Source organism: Podarcis bocagei (assembly GCF_964188305.1).
Source record: "Podarcis bocagei genome assembly, chromosome: 1".
NCBI classification, from domain to species: Eukaryota; Metazoa; Chordata; class Lepidosauria; order Squamata; family Lacertidae; genus Podarcis; species Podarcis bocagei.
Window position 1 is genome coordinate 107780527 of NC_138125.1, and position 21089 is coordinate 107801615.

The 21089-nt window shown below is 40.8% G+C and overlaps 1 protein-coding gene across 2 annotated transcripts in view; it reads left to right on the top strand.

Moving 5' to 3' along the window:
- Positions 1–21089, top strand: part of GALNT13 (polypeptide N-acetylgalactosaminyltransferase 13) — a 167895-nt gene that overhangs the window by 80485 nt on the left and 66321 nt on the right. For both annotated transcript variants that reach the window (XM_081187554.1, XM_081187555.1), the window contains exons 5-7: positions 2461–2668; positions 5233–5403; positions 13007–13124. In XM_081187554.1, the coding sequence (XP_081043680.1) occupies positions 2461–2668; positions 5233–5403; positions 13007–13124 (497 nt within the window). The remainder of the gene's footprint in view (positions 1–2460; positions 2669–5232; positions 5404–13006; positions 13125–21089) is intronic.

Here is a 21089-nt window from a genome sequence, read left to right on the forward strand (position 1 = left end):
AGGGAAAGTATCACCATTGCATCTGGGCAATGTTGTGGAGTGTCACTGTTCAGAGCAGGTTGGGGTTTGCTGAATGCTGACCCCTGGAGTGAGCCAGAGAGACCCACTGTAGCCCATGGTGAACACATACTTTTACAGACAAAATGAACCATACCTGCTCTGTCTAGAGCTTCAGTTTACAACTGACAATTGCTTGTCAAGTTTATATGGATACTTTTCAGTGTGTGCATGCAGAGAATGTGGACAGAATACTTGCAGAAGTGAGGCCTGCCACATGCACACCCAAGCTTAGTAAATTTACCCGGTGGGACTTGCTCAGCAGGTAACAGATTGTTAATGCCACTCAGAAAAGGGGATTAACAGTTTTAAAAGAATCTGTAGTAGGACAAGTATTACAGAAACTCCTGTTATATCCTGCTGAGGTGAACTTTGGACCAGTTGATCCATAGCTGACCAGCTACAAGCTAGGCACTCCTTATGAGTGGCTGGGGAAACCCAGCCAGATGGGCGGGGTATAAATAATAAATTATCATCATCATCATCATCATCATCATCATTATTATGACTGACCATTCTCAAATGTACTATTTTGTGGGAGGGTTCTGAATGATGTAGTAGTAAGCCTGGCTACAGGTATTTCTGGATGAAACCAGTTATCTAAATCCTTTTCTAGGAATTCTGTCCCGTTTTCGTGATACATACTAGGTATGCATGTCCTTGTATGGTTCTTCTGGACCTCTCAACAGACTTCCCTCTAGGATGGGAAGAGGAGGTCCCATTTTATGTGGTTTCCAAAGGTCTAAATTGTGTACAGGGCCAATGCCGCCAAAATGATTATTCTCGATCACTCAGGTCACCTAAGGCCTTACTATGCTCTGCAGTGTATTTGTGAGAGAAATTATATTGCTGTATAGGAAAGAATCACTCCTGAACTTTGGAATTCCTTCTTCCAGAAAATTTGCCCATGCACATTTTTCTTTTGGCCTTTTGGAACATGGTAAAAACTGTATTAAGAAGGCATTTGAAAATGCGGTAATTCTATATGCTTCCATCTCATAGGATCATATTGCTTTTTGTTACATATCAAATATGGAATATTTATTGTTTGGCTTGGATGTCTTAATGACAGAAAGACAGAGTAGGAATGTTTTAATAGATAAATACCATATATGTTAATACCTTTTGTTTTGGCCAAATACTTCTTTTATAATTTTTTCTTCTTTTGTTCTATCATAATGCCTTGCTCTTCCAAAGGAAGTGCTTTCAGCAGCCAGCAACACAGGTTATATCTCTCTTTACATAGCTAAGGACACATTATTATTTTGAAAAGTCAGTTGTTTCAAGTCTTCAAAAACCTATTAAGTGCTGCCTAAGATGGGCGGGGGAAGTAATTATGACCAGAAAAAGTATTTTCAAGTGCTCCAGTGTGGGCAAGAGGCATAATTCCTTGTAGATTCCCCCCCCACCCCCCAAAAGACAGTAGCTATCTATTGTCTCAGCATAAAAATATGACCATCATTTACTTTGCTTCTTTATCAGAAGTGTTCTTTCTCATGCACTGGAAGGATTTTGGAGTCCCTTATGGACTTATGTGAGCCAGAGTATATTCTGTTTGTCTGTCTCTCATACAAGAAGCAGAGAAGGAGTCTGTATGTGTAGGATAAAGATAAAGGTAAAGGTACCTCTGACCGTTATGTCCAGTCACGAACAACTCTGGGGTTGCGCGCTCATCTCGCTCTATAGGTTGAGGGAGCCAGGGTTTGTCCGCAGACAGCTTCTGGGTCATGTGCCCAGCATGACTAAGCTGCTTCTGGCGAGCCAGAACAGTGCATGGAAATGCCGTTTACCTTCCCACCAGAGAGGTACCTATTTATCTACTTACACTTTGACGTACTTTCGAACTGCTAGGTGGGCAGGAGCTGGGACCAAACAACAGGCGCGCCCCCCATCACAAGGTTTTGAACCACCGACCTTCTGATCAGCAAGCCCTAGGCTCTGTGGTTTAGACCACAGCGCCATCCGCGTCCCAGTATGTGTAGGATACCCATGCTAATTTACACTGCACAGCTGCAAGACAGTGTGCCCTGCATCTGTTCCATTTGGTGCTCATTTTCAGGCTGTTACCCCACATGTTTATCCTCAATGACCTATGAAACAAATAGATGCTGTATTCACCTCAGCATTCACATAGTGCTCTTTCTGTTTTTCTGCTGGCCTTATTTCCCTCCTTTATTCTGTGAATTGTCAATATGTCTCTCAGTAGCTTTTTGTTTCCTCCTTCAGAATCTTTTGACCTTTGCAAATGCGTTTATTAGAGTGTTGCAAGGAAGTCATCCTTTCAGAAAGCAGTGTGTGGCATCTTAACAACACAATTTCTATCCTGTGTTCCTTTTGGCCTCCAAATTTCATTTGAACAAACACTTTGTTGTATCCCCCCCCCCCCCAATTTGCATTTGGCAGATTTTCTGAAGGTCCCATTAGAGAATTATGTGAAAAGTTTGCAAGTGCCAGTAAAAATCATTAGGATGGAACAGCGATCAGGACTGATTCGAGCTCGGCTTAGAGGAGCAGCAGCTTCCAAAGGCCAAGTCATAACTTTCCTGGATGCACACTGTGAATGCACTTTAGGCTGGCTGGAGCCCCTGCTGGCAAGAATCAAGGAAGACAGGTGAGAATTCAGAACTAATCCTGTATAGCTTTTGCACTGTGATAGCATCTACCAGGAGAGCTTTAATTAGAAGTAAGTTTATTATAAACTTCTTCTTACATAGTATTTCAGTTAGTTATGGGAAATGTCTTATGGGCTGATACTGAAAATATAAGTCTCAGCCAAGGCCTTTCTGGTCTTTTCTAGAACAAAAGTAGGCCTGCACATTTTTTATTTGGCTCCATTGTTCAGAAATTGGTCTAACGAGACATGTCCTCCTGATTAATGTGACAGATCTGATTGGCCCCATTGTTAATTATTTTATTTATGGATTTAGAAAATGTATACCTTACTTGTCACAATCCTGAAGGTAGTTACAACAATTCACACACACAGACACACACACACACACACACACACACACACTATGTGTCTTATACAAATAACTCCAGAAAATGCAGATGGCAGACTTCCTACTACTCTCTCATAGTGGAGGGAATGTCCGCAACATAGAATCATAGTCTTTATGATGTGCAATAACTGTTGTTTTTTTCTTCACCCAGATTGAGGTTCAAAAATCCAATTGACAAATACAGTTGGGAATTATGAACCGGAAGAAAATAACAATGCTAACTCGCCCTAATTCACTACATATCATAGAGCATCGATCCTAAAAGATCTAGCCCATAGCACAAAAAGTATTATCTCTCCAAAGAGTTATTGCAAAGAGGCAAGGTAATAGAAGCAGAGATAACAACAGAAAAGGCTAGCTTTATAATGAAATGCATACTAACTGGGGTGAATCCCCTGAACTAGTCAGAAGCCTTCAAAGCTAGAACTTTCTGGCACAGTTGAAACAACTTCCCTGTTAGCAGGCCCTGACCTTGGAGCACAGTAGAAACAGATAATCAGGTGCCTCAACCCAATGAGATCATTCCAACTGCTGAGAAGTAGCTTCTATCCCAAGGCCAGCTTTCACCCAGATCTTTTGCTACCCTTCCACTTCACCTTCACCAGCTACACGCCTTCAAAACAATATTGCTTTCAGGTCATATATACAGACTCTCCAGGTGTCCCTATTTTCCAGGGACATCCCTGATTTAGAGAAGCTGCCCTGGTTTCTGTTTGGATCCTGGAATGTCCCACTTTTCCTTAGGATCTCCCTATTTTCATTGGAGAAATGTTGGAGGGTAGAGAGTTATCCGACCCCTGAGCTGTCTGAAGACAGTCCTGTATAGGGAAGTTTAAAAAAATGTTTTGTTATGTTTTTATATATGTTGGAAGCTGCCCAGAGTGGCTGGGGCAACCCAGTAAGATGTGTGGGGTGTAAGTAGTAAAATTATCATTATGGAATGGGACGTCCCTATTTTCATCGGAGAAATGTTGAAGGGGATGTACATGGAGTCCATAATCCTTGGCTCCATCCAATCTCAATAATTTTTGGATCCAGCCTACAAAAGCACAAATAACATTTCTCGCTGTTCTTCCTGTGGCTTCCTACTGTTAATTACATTGTCAGGCTAATTTGTCATCCTTGTTTTCACTTTTACAGTTTGTATTATACACACACTATTTCTCTGGTTTGTATTCTTCTCATTAGGTTAAAGATGACAGAAATGTATGTTTCTGGTTGTTTTCTAGCTGATAGACCTGCACACACAAAAATTATTTCATTTTCTGTCCAGACCAATACAGCTGGAATTTAGACATTTATTGACCACCCATTAACAGTGCCCTCTGGGCTGTTCACACAAACTCCAAACAATAACGAAGTTGAAACATTAAAATCAATGCAATATCCACAGAAAAGCTGGCACAAGCAGCATAAAATCATTCTTGAATTAATGAGTTTAAAAGCCAGAGAAACAAATACCAATTTTTTTATTAAACTGATGGCGGGGGGGGGGATGGAAGCTGTACAGTTTGCTGCACAGAACTATTCATCAGTAATATGTGAGCACAGCAGATTATTTTAAAGGTGGAGTGGAAAGCACATAATGTGGAGGAAGTTACGTGTGTTGGAATCCCATTAAACTCAAAGGAACATGGTAGTGCTTTAATGTGCTGTGGATAGTATATATAGCATATGCATTTCAAAACTGTAGCCTTGTTCATGAGGGCTTTCTGCCTCTAGAACATGCATAAGGAATCTGTAGCATTCCAACTCTCATCAACCCAGCCAACATAGCCAGTGTTAAAGTATGGTGGGAGCTGCTGTCTCACAACATCTGGAGGACCACACATTATCCATTCCTGCTCTAGAAGCAAGGCTCTGTGTGTGTCCTTCTAGCTGGATGACAAATCCTATGTCCAAATGGGTGCTTCATACATTGGTCATCTCCCTCTTCCAGCTGCCATATATCCCTCTTCAAACAAAGCAGCAATCAGTTGTTCCGAAAGGGGTGCACGGGGGGGGGGGCAGCAGCTGGATTTAACCATCTAGATTCCCTTTATTCTACCAAACAGATGATTATTGAGGGCTCTGTGAATGCAGGCCTGGCAATAGTGCACATGTGTATTTGGGGCCATAGAGATTTCCTTGCATTGAAAATTACCTGCTTGCATATTTACTTTTTGTTTTATAGAAAGATTGTTGTTTGCCCAATTATTGATGTGATCAGCGATGACACTTTTGAGTATATGGCTGGGTCAGACATGACTTACGGAGGTTTTAACTGGAAACTTAATTTTCGTTGGTATCCTGTTCCCCAGAGAGAGATGGACAGAAGAAAAGGAGACAGAACATTGCCAGTGAGGTAAGAGGTAGGGACAAAGAATGTTTTTTGTTTTTATCACTTGTTGTGTATGTACAAGAAGTATCAGTCTATGGACTTATGCCATTCAGGTTAGAATCATGCAAAAAGCATAATGTATCACGTAGATTAGAAGAATACAAGATTTACTTCAATGTGATAGTCCATGAAACACCATAAGAACCAAGAATATAGTTACGGTTGTCTTATGCTCTTGACATTTTAAAGCTATTTTCTTTGAGCATTCTTGGGAAAGGGTACAGTTCAACAGCAGAACATCTGCTTTGCATGCAGAAGACTCTAGGTTCAGTCCCTGGCATTTCTAAAATGAGCTGGGAAATAAATTATGGAGAGTAGCGTCCGCTGTGGTCAGTGTTGACGGAACTTAAATATACCAATGTACTGTTTTAGTTAGCTGTTTCCTATGTTCTTGTATTAGAGGGACGCGGGTGGCACTGTGGGTTAAACCACAGAGCCTAGGACTTGCCGATCAGAAAGTTGGCGGTTCGAATCCCCGTGACGGGGTGAGCTCCCGTTGCTCAGTCCCTTCTCCTGCCAACCTAGCAGTTCAAAAGCACGTCAAAGTGCAAGTAGATAAATAGGTACTGCTCCGGTGGGAAGGTAAATGGCGTTTCCGTGTGCTGCTCTGGTTTGCCAGAAGTGGCTTAGTCATGCTGGCCACATGACCTGGAAGCTGTACGCCGGCTCCCTCGGCCAATAAAGTGAGATGAGCGCCGCAACCCCTGAGTCGGTCACGACTGGACCTAATGGTCAGAGGTCCCTTTACCTTTTATGTTCTTGTATTTGAGGGTATGTTCTTTTTGCTAGTTTAAAAACAGTAATGTTAGGAAGAGGATATATTCCTTTTAGCAAACATAATCTGAAAGATACAGATTTTGAATGTGTAAGTGTCTCCTGAGAATCTTAATAGCCCTTTGCCTGACTCTGCAATGAGGAAGTCCATTTGTGGGAAAAGGATTTTGTAATGTTTTTGCTGGTGGAGGAACCTGAAGGAGGATTTCTGAAGATGATTTCACAACATAAATTGGCTTGTAGGTGGTCCATCAGATACTCTGATCCCAAGCTGAGAAGCACTTTAAGGTCAGTAGCAGCACATTGAAAATGGACCGATAGCCAGTTCAGATGTTGCAGCACTGGTGAGATGTGTTGCCCACTCATCCCCAAGTTAGCATTCTCATAGCTGAACACTTCAATGTTTGAACCATAGACAAAATATACTCATGCATTGGCCCAGCTGGAGAATTATAGTGCATAGCTAACTCAGGCTAGGGATGATCCAGGTCAGGGCCACAACTGGGGTCAGAAGGTTAAATGCCATTACACACACACACACACACACACACACACACACACACTGCTGGGATTTTGATATTTGTTCAAAAACAACAACCCTGCACTTTAGGAGGGAGTTCCATGATTAATGCCTTGCGTTGCTTGACCCATAACTACTGAGGGTTGTATTCATCCAACCTTTACTCAGCATGCACCTTTTGAAATTGATGGCCATGACTAACTTAAATCCATTAATTTCAGTAGGTCTACTCTGTGTTAAAGTTAGTTGAATACTGTCCTGTGCTCCTACTCTAGCCACACTGGGGAAAGGGGAAAAGCAGTACATTATATTCCTTGGAGAGAGGGGAGAAGAAAGTGCTTGGTGAGCAGTCTTGCACTCAACCAGACCTGGATAAGACCTTTTATCTTTAATTGGCAGTCTTGCATAATCCCTAAAGTAATCAACTCCCAATTTTAAGGGATTTAATACATTCAGTATATGGCTGCCTCCATAAGCTTTCATTTAAAAAAAGCAATTTTTTAGTCTTCAACATTCCAGGGAATTTTTTTGAAAACATAACTACGCTAAGAAGTCTGTAACCAAACCACAGCAAAATAACCCAAGGGTACTTAAAAATGTCAATATTTTCATCAAAATGATATGTGCTTGTGGACCTGGCTAATGATTTTGAGTATTTGGGGCTGTCATCTCTGTGTTGCTATTGCCTTTTTAATGTTGACATTTTTCAGTGAACTTCTGACAAGCATTGGAAGGAATGTAATTAGTTAAAGTATGGGTAACTTCAGTGTGCATTGAAAAAAGCTATTTAATCTGTATAGCCTGTGATCTGTAAGGAATTAATTAGATGTATATTTTTAAATGTGTCTGTGAATCCCGTTCCCCCCAGTTCAAGTAGTTTATTGTGACTTTCATTTGGAAGCAGTTTTTGAGCCCAGTTCCAATAGTTTCCCCAGAGTATGCATGCATATACACAAACACACACAAGTTGTTGGAAGGAAGGTGGGGTTACACAAATGTTCACTGACAAAAGGTGAGATTTGCATTTGAGCACATGTTGTGTACATGGAATGATAGGAGAGAAGAGAGGACTGGTGATTAAGGCTTTATCATACACCTTCAGCTCCCTTAAAATTTCCCATCCTTGTGTTGTCTATTCATCAGTGATGGTGCATGAGGGGAAGATGGAGAGGGAATGGCACCCTACTGGCATTTGCCAGAATAAGGAAAGGCATTGGTGAATTCAGAGGTGAACTGGTGGGTTGGAGGCATCTGTGCCACCCAGAATACCAACTCGCAGGTTTTCTGACCTTGCTAACAGTTCTCCCCATCCCAGCAAATGCAGTTCCACTTGTCTTCATGTGCTCCTGCTGATATTCATGAAACCTCATGGCTTTAGGTCATGGGTAGGCAAACTAAGGCCCGCGGGCCAGATCAGGCCCAATTGCCTTCTGGATCCAGCCCTCAGACGGTCTGGGAATTGCCACGTGGATTGCCAGTGCACACATTCTTTCCCTCTCCCTCATATGGGGGCGGTGGCAGTGCCTCCTCCCTCCCTCCTCCTGGCTTCTCCCTGCCCTGCCTACAGGAGGAAGGGGGCTGGGCTTTGTTGGTGCCAGCAGCAGCAGCACTCGAGTGGCTGCCATTTTAAGCAGCCCCTCTCCGGAGACCTTTCGCATGCTGTTCATCATCTCCCCGCCCCTGCCAGCCCCTGCTGCTCACAAGACACAGGTAAGCAGCCACCGGGGCTCATGGTGCTCTTGCGTCATTCCCCCCCCCTCAAAATATAGTCCAGCCCCCCACAAGGTCTGAGGGGCAGTGGACCGGCCCCCTGCTGAAAAAGTTTCCTGACCCCTGTTTTAAGTGGTCTGGAAGCCCCTGTAGGTCAGATTTAATAAAGACATACTGCAGCTAGTTTAACTGCACAAGTAACTGTTACTTGCATGTCTGGTGAACTCTGGATGATGTCATTGTCTCTATGAATGAAAACCACTTGAGGAAGACGTGGTCTTCCTCAAGTCTCCTCTTCCCATGTTACACACAGATTGCTTTCATGAGCAATTATTTGTACAGCTAAGCTAGCAGCAGTGATCCCTTCAATGGTTCTGTCAATCAGTCCTAGCAGCTTCATATTGCAGTATTTTATACATTGCTAATTTGCTACGATATAGGAGTATCAAAATGTGCTCAATTTTAAGAAGCACAGTTCTGGTTCTATATGCCCACTTGTGGAGACAATGAGTTATATCCAACGAAGTAATAAACAAAGTAGTCCAGTGGGTCTTTTCTGAGTATGACTAACGTTGGCTTTCACCAAATGGAATTCAGTTTCATTGGGGGGGGGAGGGGAATTGTGCAGAAGTCGTCATTGTGTGCCTTAGGAATAACAAGCAGCTGATTTGTCATCTTGTATTGTGAGATTATTAAGGAGCTGAAGCTATAGAAGTATCAGCCTTTGCTAGAGTTGCTATAATTTATGGCAAAGGTTAATTAATTCAGTGTCTGTATTGTAAAGGCCTGCAGGTAATTGTCATCTAAGATAGTTGTAAGAGAGAACTCTGAGTATAATCTGTTCCTTTGAAAGGAACTTGATATATAGAGCATTTATCATATCTGCTTTGAACAGAAGCTATGGGGAGTCATTTTAAAGAGTAATTAGTGGTACTTAATGTTGCAAACAAAGATTCAGAATTCAGTTCAAGCAAATTAAATGCTATTTCAAATTAAATTCAAGCCTATATGGTCCATTGCTATTTAACATCAATTTTGCCTTATCATATTCTTCTTTACCTGGAAACAAAGTCTGCAGACACCGAATCATGTACGTTTTAAATAGCCTTATTAAAGGCACTGGGCCTTCTCTGAAGGATGCTGCTTATTTTTTCATGAAATAGCTGCAAAGCAGTCAATTGAAGCGTAAACAGAAGAGCCTTATCTCCACTTGCTCTGGTCAGAACCTGGGCATATATTACTGATTTAGAAGTCAGGGTTGCACAATCTCAGAGCATAATGTGAATGTGGTGAAGGGGCATCTGTGGATATGTTCAATAAACGAGGTCAGTACCTGAAAAAAGTGCCTGTTTAGCAGATTGTATGGTTTCTTACTCAGCCCTGACATAAACCCATATTGTTTATAGACAGATGGACACTTGGCCTTACTGTCCATGGATCGTGGATAAAACATCAAATTATTAACTTAGAAACCAAAAGGTGAGAATACGAGAAACTGAATCGCCCATTCTGATATAAAATGAATGCCACATCGATATCTCAGTGTAGTAACATTTTAAAATAGTTTCTCATTGTGAATAAGCCATTCAGACAATGAGATAGTTCTTTCTGCCCTTTCAATATCTGTATGTCTGTCTTTCTCTTCCAGGATTCCATTTCCCCAGGCTTTCCATTTTCTCCCTTTTTCAACAGCAGTCATTGGCCTATTTTCTGTTTTCTTTTCTTTTTGGGGTTTCTAGCTCCTTAGCCAGGCATGGTTTATGGAAGCTATAAGGCATGTCTAAGAAGGCTCCCTGTTCCAGTTGAGCCTTGCTTGAGCACCAGAGTTTTCCTGAGCTCTGGCATATTCTTACATTTTGGGTACTCCTTAGTCCTGATTCTGGCTTGCTCCTTTCTCCTCCCTCCTGTTTTGTGTCATGGCACTGTCACTGTCTCCAGTGGTTCCACATCTCTTAGCTCCAGGGTCACTTCAGGTTGCTGCCAATAGCCCAGCCCTTACAGGGCCACAGCAGGTATCATCACCATCGTGATTTTGTTTGCATCCTACCTTTCCACACAAAAATCACACTGAAAGCAGCTTACAGCAAAGAAACCAGGAGTAAATCTCAAAAAGTACTCAGAGGTAATAAGCCCAGCCTGGGCAATGCCTTCTGCTCTCTGAGAGTAATGCAACCCTATATTCAAAATGCCAAGTGAAAACAAGCCCATCAAAATGCATGTAAGTTCAGTTGCATCACCCTATGGTTATTGGCTGTGATGGTGTTGTAGACAGAGGGTCTTCTCGGTAGTGGCCCTGTGGAATGCCCTCCCATCAGATGTCAAAGACATAAACAACTACCTGACATTCAGAAGACATCTTAAGGCAGCCCTGTTCAGGGAAGTTTTTAATAATTAACACTGTACTGTTTTTAACACTTGATTGGGAGCCGCCCAGAGTGGCTGGGGAAACTCAGCCAGATGGGTGGGGTATAAATAATAAATAATAATAATAATAATAATTATTATTATTATTATTATTATTATTATTATTATTATTATTATTATTATTATTATGCAGTTTTGAGACTTCTTGTACCTTGCACCCTCTCATTCACATGCATGAGCCTTTTGCTTTTATTACTTCGGATCAACATATACAATGAAGGGTCAGTGTCTACACCTAAGACCAAAGTGCTAAGACATAGGGCAGTATGCTTTCCATCCATTGGTCTTTGCCTTCATTGTTGCTTCCCTGTAGCCCCGTTTCATGGCTATATGCTGGTATGTTATATGTAGTGGAAGAGTAGCTTGGGTGCCCTTCTCTTTAGCATAGAGAGAATGTCACTTGTGAGCAGAGGGCCCCCATGCATACAAGTCATCCCTCTCAAAAAGGGAGGGAAGCAATCATGCAAATAAGATTTCTCTGTGATTGGTTATTCATGGGAAGCACCAGCTCATAAATGCCATTATCTGAATGGGTGTGTGTGTGTGTGTGTGTGTGTGTGTGAGAGAGAGAGAGAGAGAGAGAGAGAGAGAGAGAGAGAGAATGGTGCCTATGTCTCCAAGCCAGCAAACAGTTCCACCATTGGGTACTGCTGCTGCATAAACAATAGCTCAAAATCTTCTAGAGCTCTCATCCAGGAGAAAAGTGCTTCCCCCCATTCTATCAGCTACAACGTTGTGGTTTTAGATCCATGTACAAGAAATTACTTTGCTGATTAATCTAGAAAATAGAACTGTGTGGCCATGTAACTTATCAAAAGCCTACAACCCAAGGAACTCAGTTCAAGCTTAAGACATAGAGGAAAATACTTGCATGCAGTTCCCAGTTATGAATCAAAAATAATGAGCAGAATTAAGTGGAATAATACATGTTCTTGGGAAAAATCTGAGTGCATATGTTCCATTGAAACCATTGAATAATTCACAAGAAGTAATTATTCATCTTGCATGTGTGCTTGCACATACACACATTTTCAGTAGAAGTCTTTTGACTTCAACTATCATGGAAAGAAGGAAAACGGCACATTTCTCGCTCCCTACATCCTATTTGGTTTCTGCTTCCTGCATACCACTTTAAACAGTGGATACCTGAAAAAAAATTGCCTAGACAATTATGGAGACAAAAGAAGAAACCTGTCTAACCTGCTCTGGTATTAAATATACAACACATACATTGTGATAAATCAATGGAATATATTCAATAACAATCAAATGACTTAAGGCTTATTACTACATTCTCAGCTCCTCAGTTATGAACTTTAGAGTACATGTTTATAATACCCAATAGAATCGAGTAATCAGATCATTGAAATAAAGCATCCATCCATCCTTCATTCTAATGCTTCTATGATGGGTTTTTGTTTTTTTTAAGTGGAACCATTATATTTATTGCAGAGTATACATCTCTAAACAGATTTTAAAGAAAATGAACTGATTTAAACTTTTTAAAATATATAGAGAGAGTATAATGGATAATTTCAGGGATTCAGAAAGTACTGTTTGTATAAACCAGCACACTAACTGGATTTGTCTCTTGCAAGATTTTACAATCCTGTAAAGTGATTGTGCCCACCAGTTTAATGAGCACTCTCAAGATGGAGTCAAATACATCAAAAGTCATATTTTGTTTAGGTTATTTTAGAAGAGGAATATAGAAACCCAATACAGTATTCCATTGGCATAAAATATAAGATGATATACATATATAAATTTAAAGCAACTTTTATCATGCATGCAGGATTTGGCCAGTTTTTGGAATGTATTCTAAATGCATGCATCATTTAGATGTATATTGAAGTATGACGATTTCTGTTTTTTATGTACACTGCCCTGGAACCCATATGTGGATAAAGGTGCAGTTTAGGTGTCTTAAATAAAGAAATAAATGACCAGAAATTGCATGTGCAGGCAATCAAAACTATGATGCCTAATTATGCACCTTCAGCTTATAGTAAATAGAATATAATTATGTCTAAAGTATATGGAGGATATGTGCTATAGTTTCACCTATTAAATTCCACAAAGCATACATTTTTAAAAAAAATCCTTTTCCTTTCTGTTTTTGTTTTGTTTTTCAACTAGGACCCCTACTATGGCTGGTGGCCTATTTTCTATTGACAGAAACTACTTTGAAGAGATAGGAACTTACGATGCAGGAATGGATATCTGGGGTGGAGAGAATCTTGAAATGTCTTTTAGGGTAACTTTCTATTTTACTTCCTTTTCTGATAACTGGCACGATTATTCTGTTTTTAAAAAAATGTTATCGTTTACAATAAGGGTACTTTTTACTTGTTTTATCCACATTGCAATTTTTGGTTTGAAGCTAAATTTTTAGAGTTGTGGGTTTTTATTTTCTTTGGATGTGATATATGACTATTTGGAAGCTCTGCCTTCTTGAAAATTGTGTTTTATTAATTCATTTGTTTATATTATCAAAGCTTTCACTCAAATAATTAATGATTGCAACATATTGAAAAGCATCAAGCTTCTTTGGCTGGAGCTTCCAAATGTTTTTTGTCATGAATTTGCAAAGATAATAATAACGGGGTTCTGAAATTGTGCCTTCCAAATGAGGATCATTATTACAAAGGAATTTAATTTCATTCATGTCCTGGAGCAAACTGACTTAATCTCAGTCATTTGTATGTTTACTGCCCAGGACAAAAATGAAATGGAAATTTTCATGGAAATTTCTTTATTTTGTAAATAACCTTAGCAAATGCATGAAAACTAGAAAACTGAACTCTAGTAGATAACCTGGAAAGTGGAAAGATATGATAAATGATTCCATATACAATCCTGTGCTGCATTATTTAGAATTGGTTTGCATCTGATAGGATAGGTTAGCCCTCGTACATGCCTCTCATAGCAGAACTAATTGCCTATTATATCTAGAGGAAGACTAAGGAAACTTTTGGAGCCCAAGGGCCAGATTCCAGCATAGGTGGGACCAATAAAAAGTACACTCATACACTCCCTATCTCTCCAATGATTTTCTCATGGCAGAGTGGAATACACACACAACCTAACTCATTGCTCGGAAGGCAGTATCTGTCCACCCCTCCTGACTGCTGATAGCTCAAAATCTCTCTTATTTATCCCCTGCATGCTTCTTTCTGGGACACAAAGACAGCACAATTTCATCTTCCATGAAAGGCACAAATCTCATCCGTTTTAATTTCTTGCACCTTTGTTTTATGGAGCCAGGAAAGGCACAGGAACATGGAGCATTTGGTGCCACCACTCCTCTCTGCTGCCATTGGCTCCTGCCTAGTAAATGGGGCAGCACTATATTAGATGAGTTGGGAAAGGATGGAAACATCCACTCCATCTTAAAGTTTCTGACAACCTATGGAAACTTCCAGTGGCTTGAAATTTATTGCAAGCAATGTTGCCAGAGATGGAAAGGCGTCATATTCAAGCACAGCTGATAGTGCTGATGGTAGTCAATATCATAGGGCAGATCAAAATAAAGATCACACAGGTAGGAGAGATAGATACCATCTGCCCACAAGCCATACTTGGGGGAGGACATAGCAGCCAACCTCTCACCCCATATCAGCTTTGGACATGCACCCAAGTAGTAGGAGACTTTTGGCTTTCCAGTGTCTCCTAGCTTAGCCCAAAGCAAGTGGATCCTTTCCTTCAGAGGGAGGACACAATAATTCACCTAGTTCATACTCGGGAGCACTGGAAATCTGCTTCTGAGTAACACCCAACCCACTGTAAGGTGAGTGCATGGCCAGAACGTTGTGTATGTTTAATTCTCACGGAAAGCAATAGAATTCAAAATGCTTTGTATTTGGGCTATTCTTTTAATAGATTCTGAATGTTTGCAATTGACGTTTTTGCTAATGTGTGGGCGAGAATTTCTGAATGTAACTATTATGTAGGTTTAAACTCTTAACCAGAGATCATCCATGGGGAAACCTAGACATTCAGCAAACCCCTCTTAACCACTCTAATGTAGGGCAGTAGACACACACACACACACTATTGCATTGAATGTTGCTGTTAAATCTTCCTTTAATTTAAAAAGCTTTGTTGTGTATATGCCTAAATCCATATTTCTGGTTATGTTCCCTGCTAATCACTTGATTGGTAGATCCCCTGGCTTTAGAGGAAGAACTGTGCTTTTGATAGGCAGAGAGTGTTACAGTAGGATAGGTTCCCAAGGATTATCTTCTGGAACTAGCAATGAGAAGCAGTGACTCATCTTTTCTTCAGCTACGTTTTTTTCCCTCCTTGTCACAAGATGTAGCTAATCCTGTATCTTATTATAGCTAATCCTTAACTGATGTGCTTGGAAGGTTAGAGTTTATATCCTGCTGTTGAGCTTTTTTACTGAGGTTTAGAATTCTTGCAGCACAATTATTCACATAATTTTTACTCTATTTCAGATTCTGTACTTAAAACAAAATAACTGGCATTTTAGGGTTTGCTTTTTAAGAGGACTTTAGGATGCAAAACAGTTTCTGAAAGATGTGTGCAAACTTGTGTTCCTTTTTTTGAAATCCTACCTAAGAGACAATGGAAATTATTTGCAAAACTTAACACTGTATAGGATGCATGCATAAAGCATCTGAATTAGGATGGATTATTTTACTAAACTATTAACTGAAAGGGGCATGCAGCTCTGGTATGCGGAGCCTTGCTTATTCACAGTCTAGTGCAATGTGAGACATTTAAAAAAATTAAATTTCTATACTGCCCTTCAAAAATCACAGGACTGTTTACAACATAAAATGCCTAGAGAAGCCTATGTTAGCGTAATGATTGAACTGGACAGGTTTATTTTGTGAGTGTGTGCCTGACCTCATGGCCACTGTGGACCTGGGCAGTACGGGTGCATAGAGGGCAGATGACTACCAAGAGGCATGTACTGGGTTCAAATTAAACCTCAACTTGATTGAGTACAGATGAAACAGGTTTGGCACAGGCATTGGGCATGTAGTCAATGATCAACCAGCCTGTCCATTGGCAGATGCCCCTGAACTGGGCATCTGGACAGGAAGTGCCATCTTCCACAATCCTTTAAGGGGATTCCCCTTTGGTATGGGGGGCATCCCTGCCCATCCCCACTAGGGACCCAGCCCAGCGCTTCTTACACCACAAAGTTGTGATGATTGCTGTGAGGCAGGCAAAACCTGCAGACACAGCCAATCGGTCTGTAGGCAAACAGCGACCTACACTAACCCATAAGAAGGTCTGAAACTTTGGTTGTCTCATTCCCTTTGGACAACCACAACAAAGTAGGAAGGGTGGGAGGGGAAGGCACACGAAGATTGGAATGCCAAATCCACTGTTCACCCCATCTTTATGCTCTCAGAACGGACCAGGATTGGTGAAGTCTTCACTCAGGTCTGCTGTGAAGCCCCAACTGGCCCCTGAGGTTTTGTGTTTTTCCTGGCCCCTGGTATGGCTGTGAGAGCTGGAAAACCACCCCACCTACCACACCAAGGTGAGGAACACCATCAGCACATCACTGCAGTGTGCTACAGCTGCTACTCCCAGCAAAGCAGTGGTAACAGGAGTTCTGTCCCATCCCATTCCAGCTACAAAATCATGTTGGAAAGATGGCTGTACCCCACCACACAGGTTGGTACTGTGAATTCTACAGGATAATTGTGCACTACTTGTTAAAGTGCAAATAACTTCCATCTCTGTAGCTTACATGGAAAATAATAAGGGCATAACTATTTCATCTTAAGAAACTCTTTTTGTGGTGTAATTTATATTATGTTTGCCTGTTGTTTTAGGCACACAATATATCTGCAGGGAGATTGTATTATCTTTGTGACTTAAGACAGCTGAATGTGGTGTGTGATCCAAAGATTGGTCCCTCTAAGTGTGTTCTGTTTGTGATGCAAGGAAGGGAGTTGGCGTTGTATGGGTGAATTCACCACTGACAAGTTATCCAACCGCTACATGAACTTGAGTACATTGGTATTGAACATCTTCACTAGGGTTTACAGAAAAATAAAAAATCTCTTTGCGAATTCATATTTAGTGATATTCTGGGCCCACAATTTGCAGTACAATGCTAACGTATCTACTGAGATAAGTTCTGTTGTATTCAGTTTGATGTAATAACTGCTAATTGAGTATAGGATTGCAGCCTTAGTCTACATTCATGGAATGGCAGAGAACATAGGGTCCCTTTACATATCATCAGAGGTGTTTTTTTAGTCAGAACTCATCGGCACTCAGCTCCAGCACCTCTCAGGTGGACACCATTTCCATTATAAGAGAACAAAAGAATTCTGACACGCGTTTTTCTAGAAAAACAGCACTGGATATTATATAATACATTGTCTACAGCAGGCATGTTCAACAGGTAGATTGTGATCTACTGGTAGATCACTGGACATCTGTGGTAGATCAATGGCTCCCCCCAAAGAAGCTCAACAACTTTGGCTCCCCTATAAAAAACTAAATATCTTTGACCTGAGCCCCTAAAAGGGGGGTAGATCACTGCCAGTTTTTAACTCTGTGAGTAGATTGCAGTGTCTTGGGAGTGGCCACCCCTGGTCTACAGCATCTTAGCCATGCTTTCCTTATCCGGATTCTTCAATAAGTACTGTTGTGATTTCCACCCTTTAAAAAAATTTAACTGTCATTTGCGATGTTTTGCTACATATTTTGTCTGCCATGCTGGTACCTTGATTAGATGCTTATGGCTGAAACATGTCCATGGTGCAATTGGATGATATTCAAGGATTCTTACTGTGAAACATAAAACTAAAGTAGAACCATTCAGTTTTGTAACATAACAAGTAGGTATAACTTTAAGCCCCAATACACTCTGTTTTGGTGAAGTATGTAGTCTGAGCCCTTTTAGGATGGGTGGAGAGCCCAAATAGTGTGAAAATTTCAAAAATACTGCAGTTTGTAAACATTTACAAGGTGGTGTTTTTTTTTAATTAAAAAAAAATACCTGAAGACACAATAGGTTTTCCATGTTCTAAGTATATTCTGTGTGGGTTTAATGATTCCAAATTATATACTGTAGTCTGTCACTTTCCGCTTTGCATTGTATAGTCTGCGACAGAGTGAGCAGCTTGCAGGACGTGAAAATCCGAAGCCTAGCTGTGCTTTCACTTGATTAGGGGAATCTAAGTAACAAATTGGCTTGAAAGGAAATTCTTCCCCTCCCCCACTGCTTGCACAGTTGCCAGGTTTTTGCTTTTGTCTCTTGTCTCTTGTTTTGTTTTTTGTTTTTTAAATAAGGACAGTGACTTGTACCAGCAAATCAAAAAGGTACATTGCCCAGCTTCTGGAGAGGAAAACAGCTTAATAATCAAATCAAATGAAAGGGGAAGGGAAGACAGCAGATTCATTTTGCAACTAATAAAATACATCTTGTAGAAATATCTGTGAAATGTGCATGTTTTTAGGGATTGGTGTGGCACTGAGAAGAAACAGCAACAATGTGGAAGAGTAAAAGCATGGTTCTGATCTAAAAAGCTGAGAACTTAGAACAAGAGATCTTCCAGGTCATGATGAGTCTTCATCAAGTCACCTGTAGGAAATGGTATACTGAGGATCATGTTTTGCATTCCAGCCCCTCAAATATTCCTGTAAGAAAAGAAGAAAGAAAATGGTGGTGGACAAAATGTTCTTAATCCGGTTTGTGGCATTTCACAAGTGTTGACCATCAAGCCCATCCCATTCTGTTTTTGTGCAGACTTTTCAAAGGGGTGGGCGGGAAATCCTTTGAAAATTTGCACACACCTTTTGTTATCTAAACCAGCATTTACCTGATTGTATTCACTGGTTTCATATTAGGGGAAATTGTGGGTCCAGACCCTACCACAGCACCAGAAGTTAATCTTGAAAGTATATTGAGGGGGAGGAGGCAGAGAAAACACAGATGGATGCCTGGCAGCTTGCTTTGATCTTTCTGGGTTGGAAACTGCAGGGTATGGTTGAGGTTTTTTATTGCAGGCATGAAGTGTGGCTTGAGGGATGTCCTTAGGGGGGAAATGCTCAAATTTATTTTATTTCAAGAAAACAACTTTTAATCATATTTCAGAAGCAGTACTGCAGGAAACTTTGGAAACCCTATCAAGGCATCGCATTGGCTAGCCCTGCAATGCAACTATCCTTACCATACTTGGCCTTCTGCGTAGCACCCAAAGGGAGAGTCACTCATATTCACTTGGGAGCAATATACAAGTTCCAAATGTGTCTCTAAATTGCCTATTTCACTGCCAACTATCTGTAAAATTTCCTCAAGCAAAAACTGCTTTTCAGCACAAAGCATTCTGCAGGGTTTGCACTCATAGACTTTTCAAATAATTCTTTCTGATTTAGTTCCATCTAACCCCACTGAACTTTTTGGTGGGAGCATATGTTAAGTCTACCAGCCTACTGGAATTAAACTGTTAATTAAATCCATAGCAAATTAAACTATTGGCAAGCAGCAGTCACATTAATGTCTGCATATAGTGAGGGGATTTGAAGATCTCTGAACAAATTGGGCTGAAGCCTTGGAGTCATTTGTTTTAGTACACGGATCACCATATTCTCTCTTTGAAATAAAAAACGCTCTACAGATTCATACCCATGTCCATTTTGACTTGGTCATCTCAAATTGCTACAATGAGACAGTGGGATATCTAAGATTAAAACTGATCTCTAAAATACTCCTATGTCTCGACTGATTACTTGGGATGAGAGTTTCCTGCTTCCCCCAAAATAAATCTGTACCAAAATTAAAGCTGATTTTTTTGCAATCTGTATTAATTAGTCATATCCCCCTCACATTTGCAATTTATTTGTTTTGGTTTGTTCGTTTTATATAGTCTGGTTTTTGTTAGTCATAGGGGAAAGCGATGCACTTTTTCAAGCTTCTTTCCTTAGTCATAAGGGCTAAGCCCTTTTTCCTTTTAAAAAATGAAAGCGAAGATATTATGTAACCTGGATTCTGTGCCAAATGCCACTTTCTGTGCTTTTTACACTTCCGTTTTAGAATTACTGGTGTCTGCTGAGCCTTCTTAGTAGTAGGACTATTCTCGTCAAACAGCTATAGGACCAAGTCTGCTGGATCAGGCCAATGACCCATCTAGTCCCATGGGAAACCTGCAAACTGGACTTGATAATGGCAGCACTCTGCCCACCTGCAGTTTGCAGCAATTGGTATTCAGAAGCATAATGTGTCTAACAACAGAGGGAGTACATAGCCATCATGCCTAGTACCCATTGACAGTCTTGTTCTCCATGAATTTGTCTAGTACTTTTTAAAAGTTGGTGGCCATTACTGCCTTCTGTGGGAACAAGTTCCACATTTTAACTATGTGCTGCATGAAGAACTTTTATCTGTCCTGAATCCTCCAACATTCAGCTTCATTGGAAGACCTTGAGTTTTCTTTAAAGAGAGAGGAACGGGTGGCGCTGTGGTCAAAACCACTGAACCTCTTGGGCTTGCTGATCAGAAGGTCAGCGGTTCAAATCCCCATGACGGGGTGAGCTCTCGTTGCTTTGTCCCAGCTCCCACCAACTTAGCAGTTCGAAAGCACACCAGTGCAAGTAGATAATTAGGTACTGCTGTGGCAGGAAGGTAAATGGCATTTCCATGCGCTCTGGTTTCTGTCACAGTGTTCTGTTGCACCAGGAGCGGTTTAGTCCTGCTGGCTTCATGACCCAGAAATCTATTTGTGGACAGATGCTGGCTCCTTCGGCCTGAAAGCAAGATATACATAACCGTCCAGGGGTCCTTTACTTTTTTACCTCTTTAAAGAGAGGGGTTGGTGGTTGTTGATAGTTACATTTTTATTTTTTAAAAACAACACACAAGCGCGCGCGCGCACACACACACACCAGAACAATGCTGTGTCATTTTTCAAGTTTTGCTGTGCTCTTGACTTGGCTACTTGCCCTTGAACTGTGAAAGTTGTTTTGATATTGTCATGGATGATCTCAACTTGTTTACACACACACACACACACACACACACACACACACACACACCAATATACACGTGCATAATTGCTTTAGAACTAATTAAACTCTGCAATCAGTTTCTATAGCAACCTTTCCACTAATACAAATAATCTTTAAATGCTCGAGTCTGTTCTTACTTAACAAAAATGTAGCCATGTTCAGTTGGAATGCCGAGGACTTTAATAGATATTCATTTTCTTTAGAACAGATGCTTGGC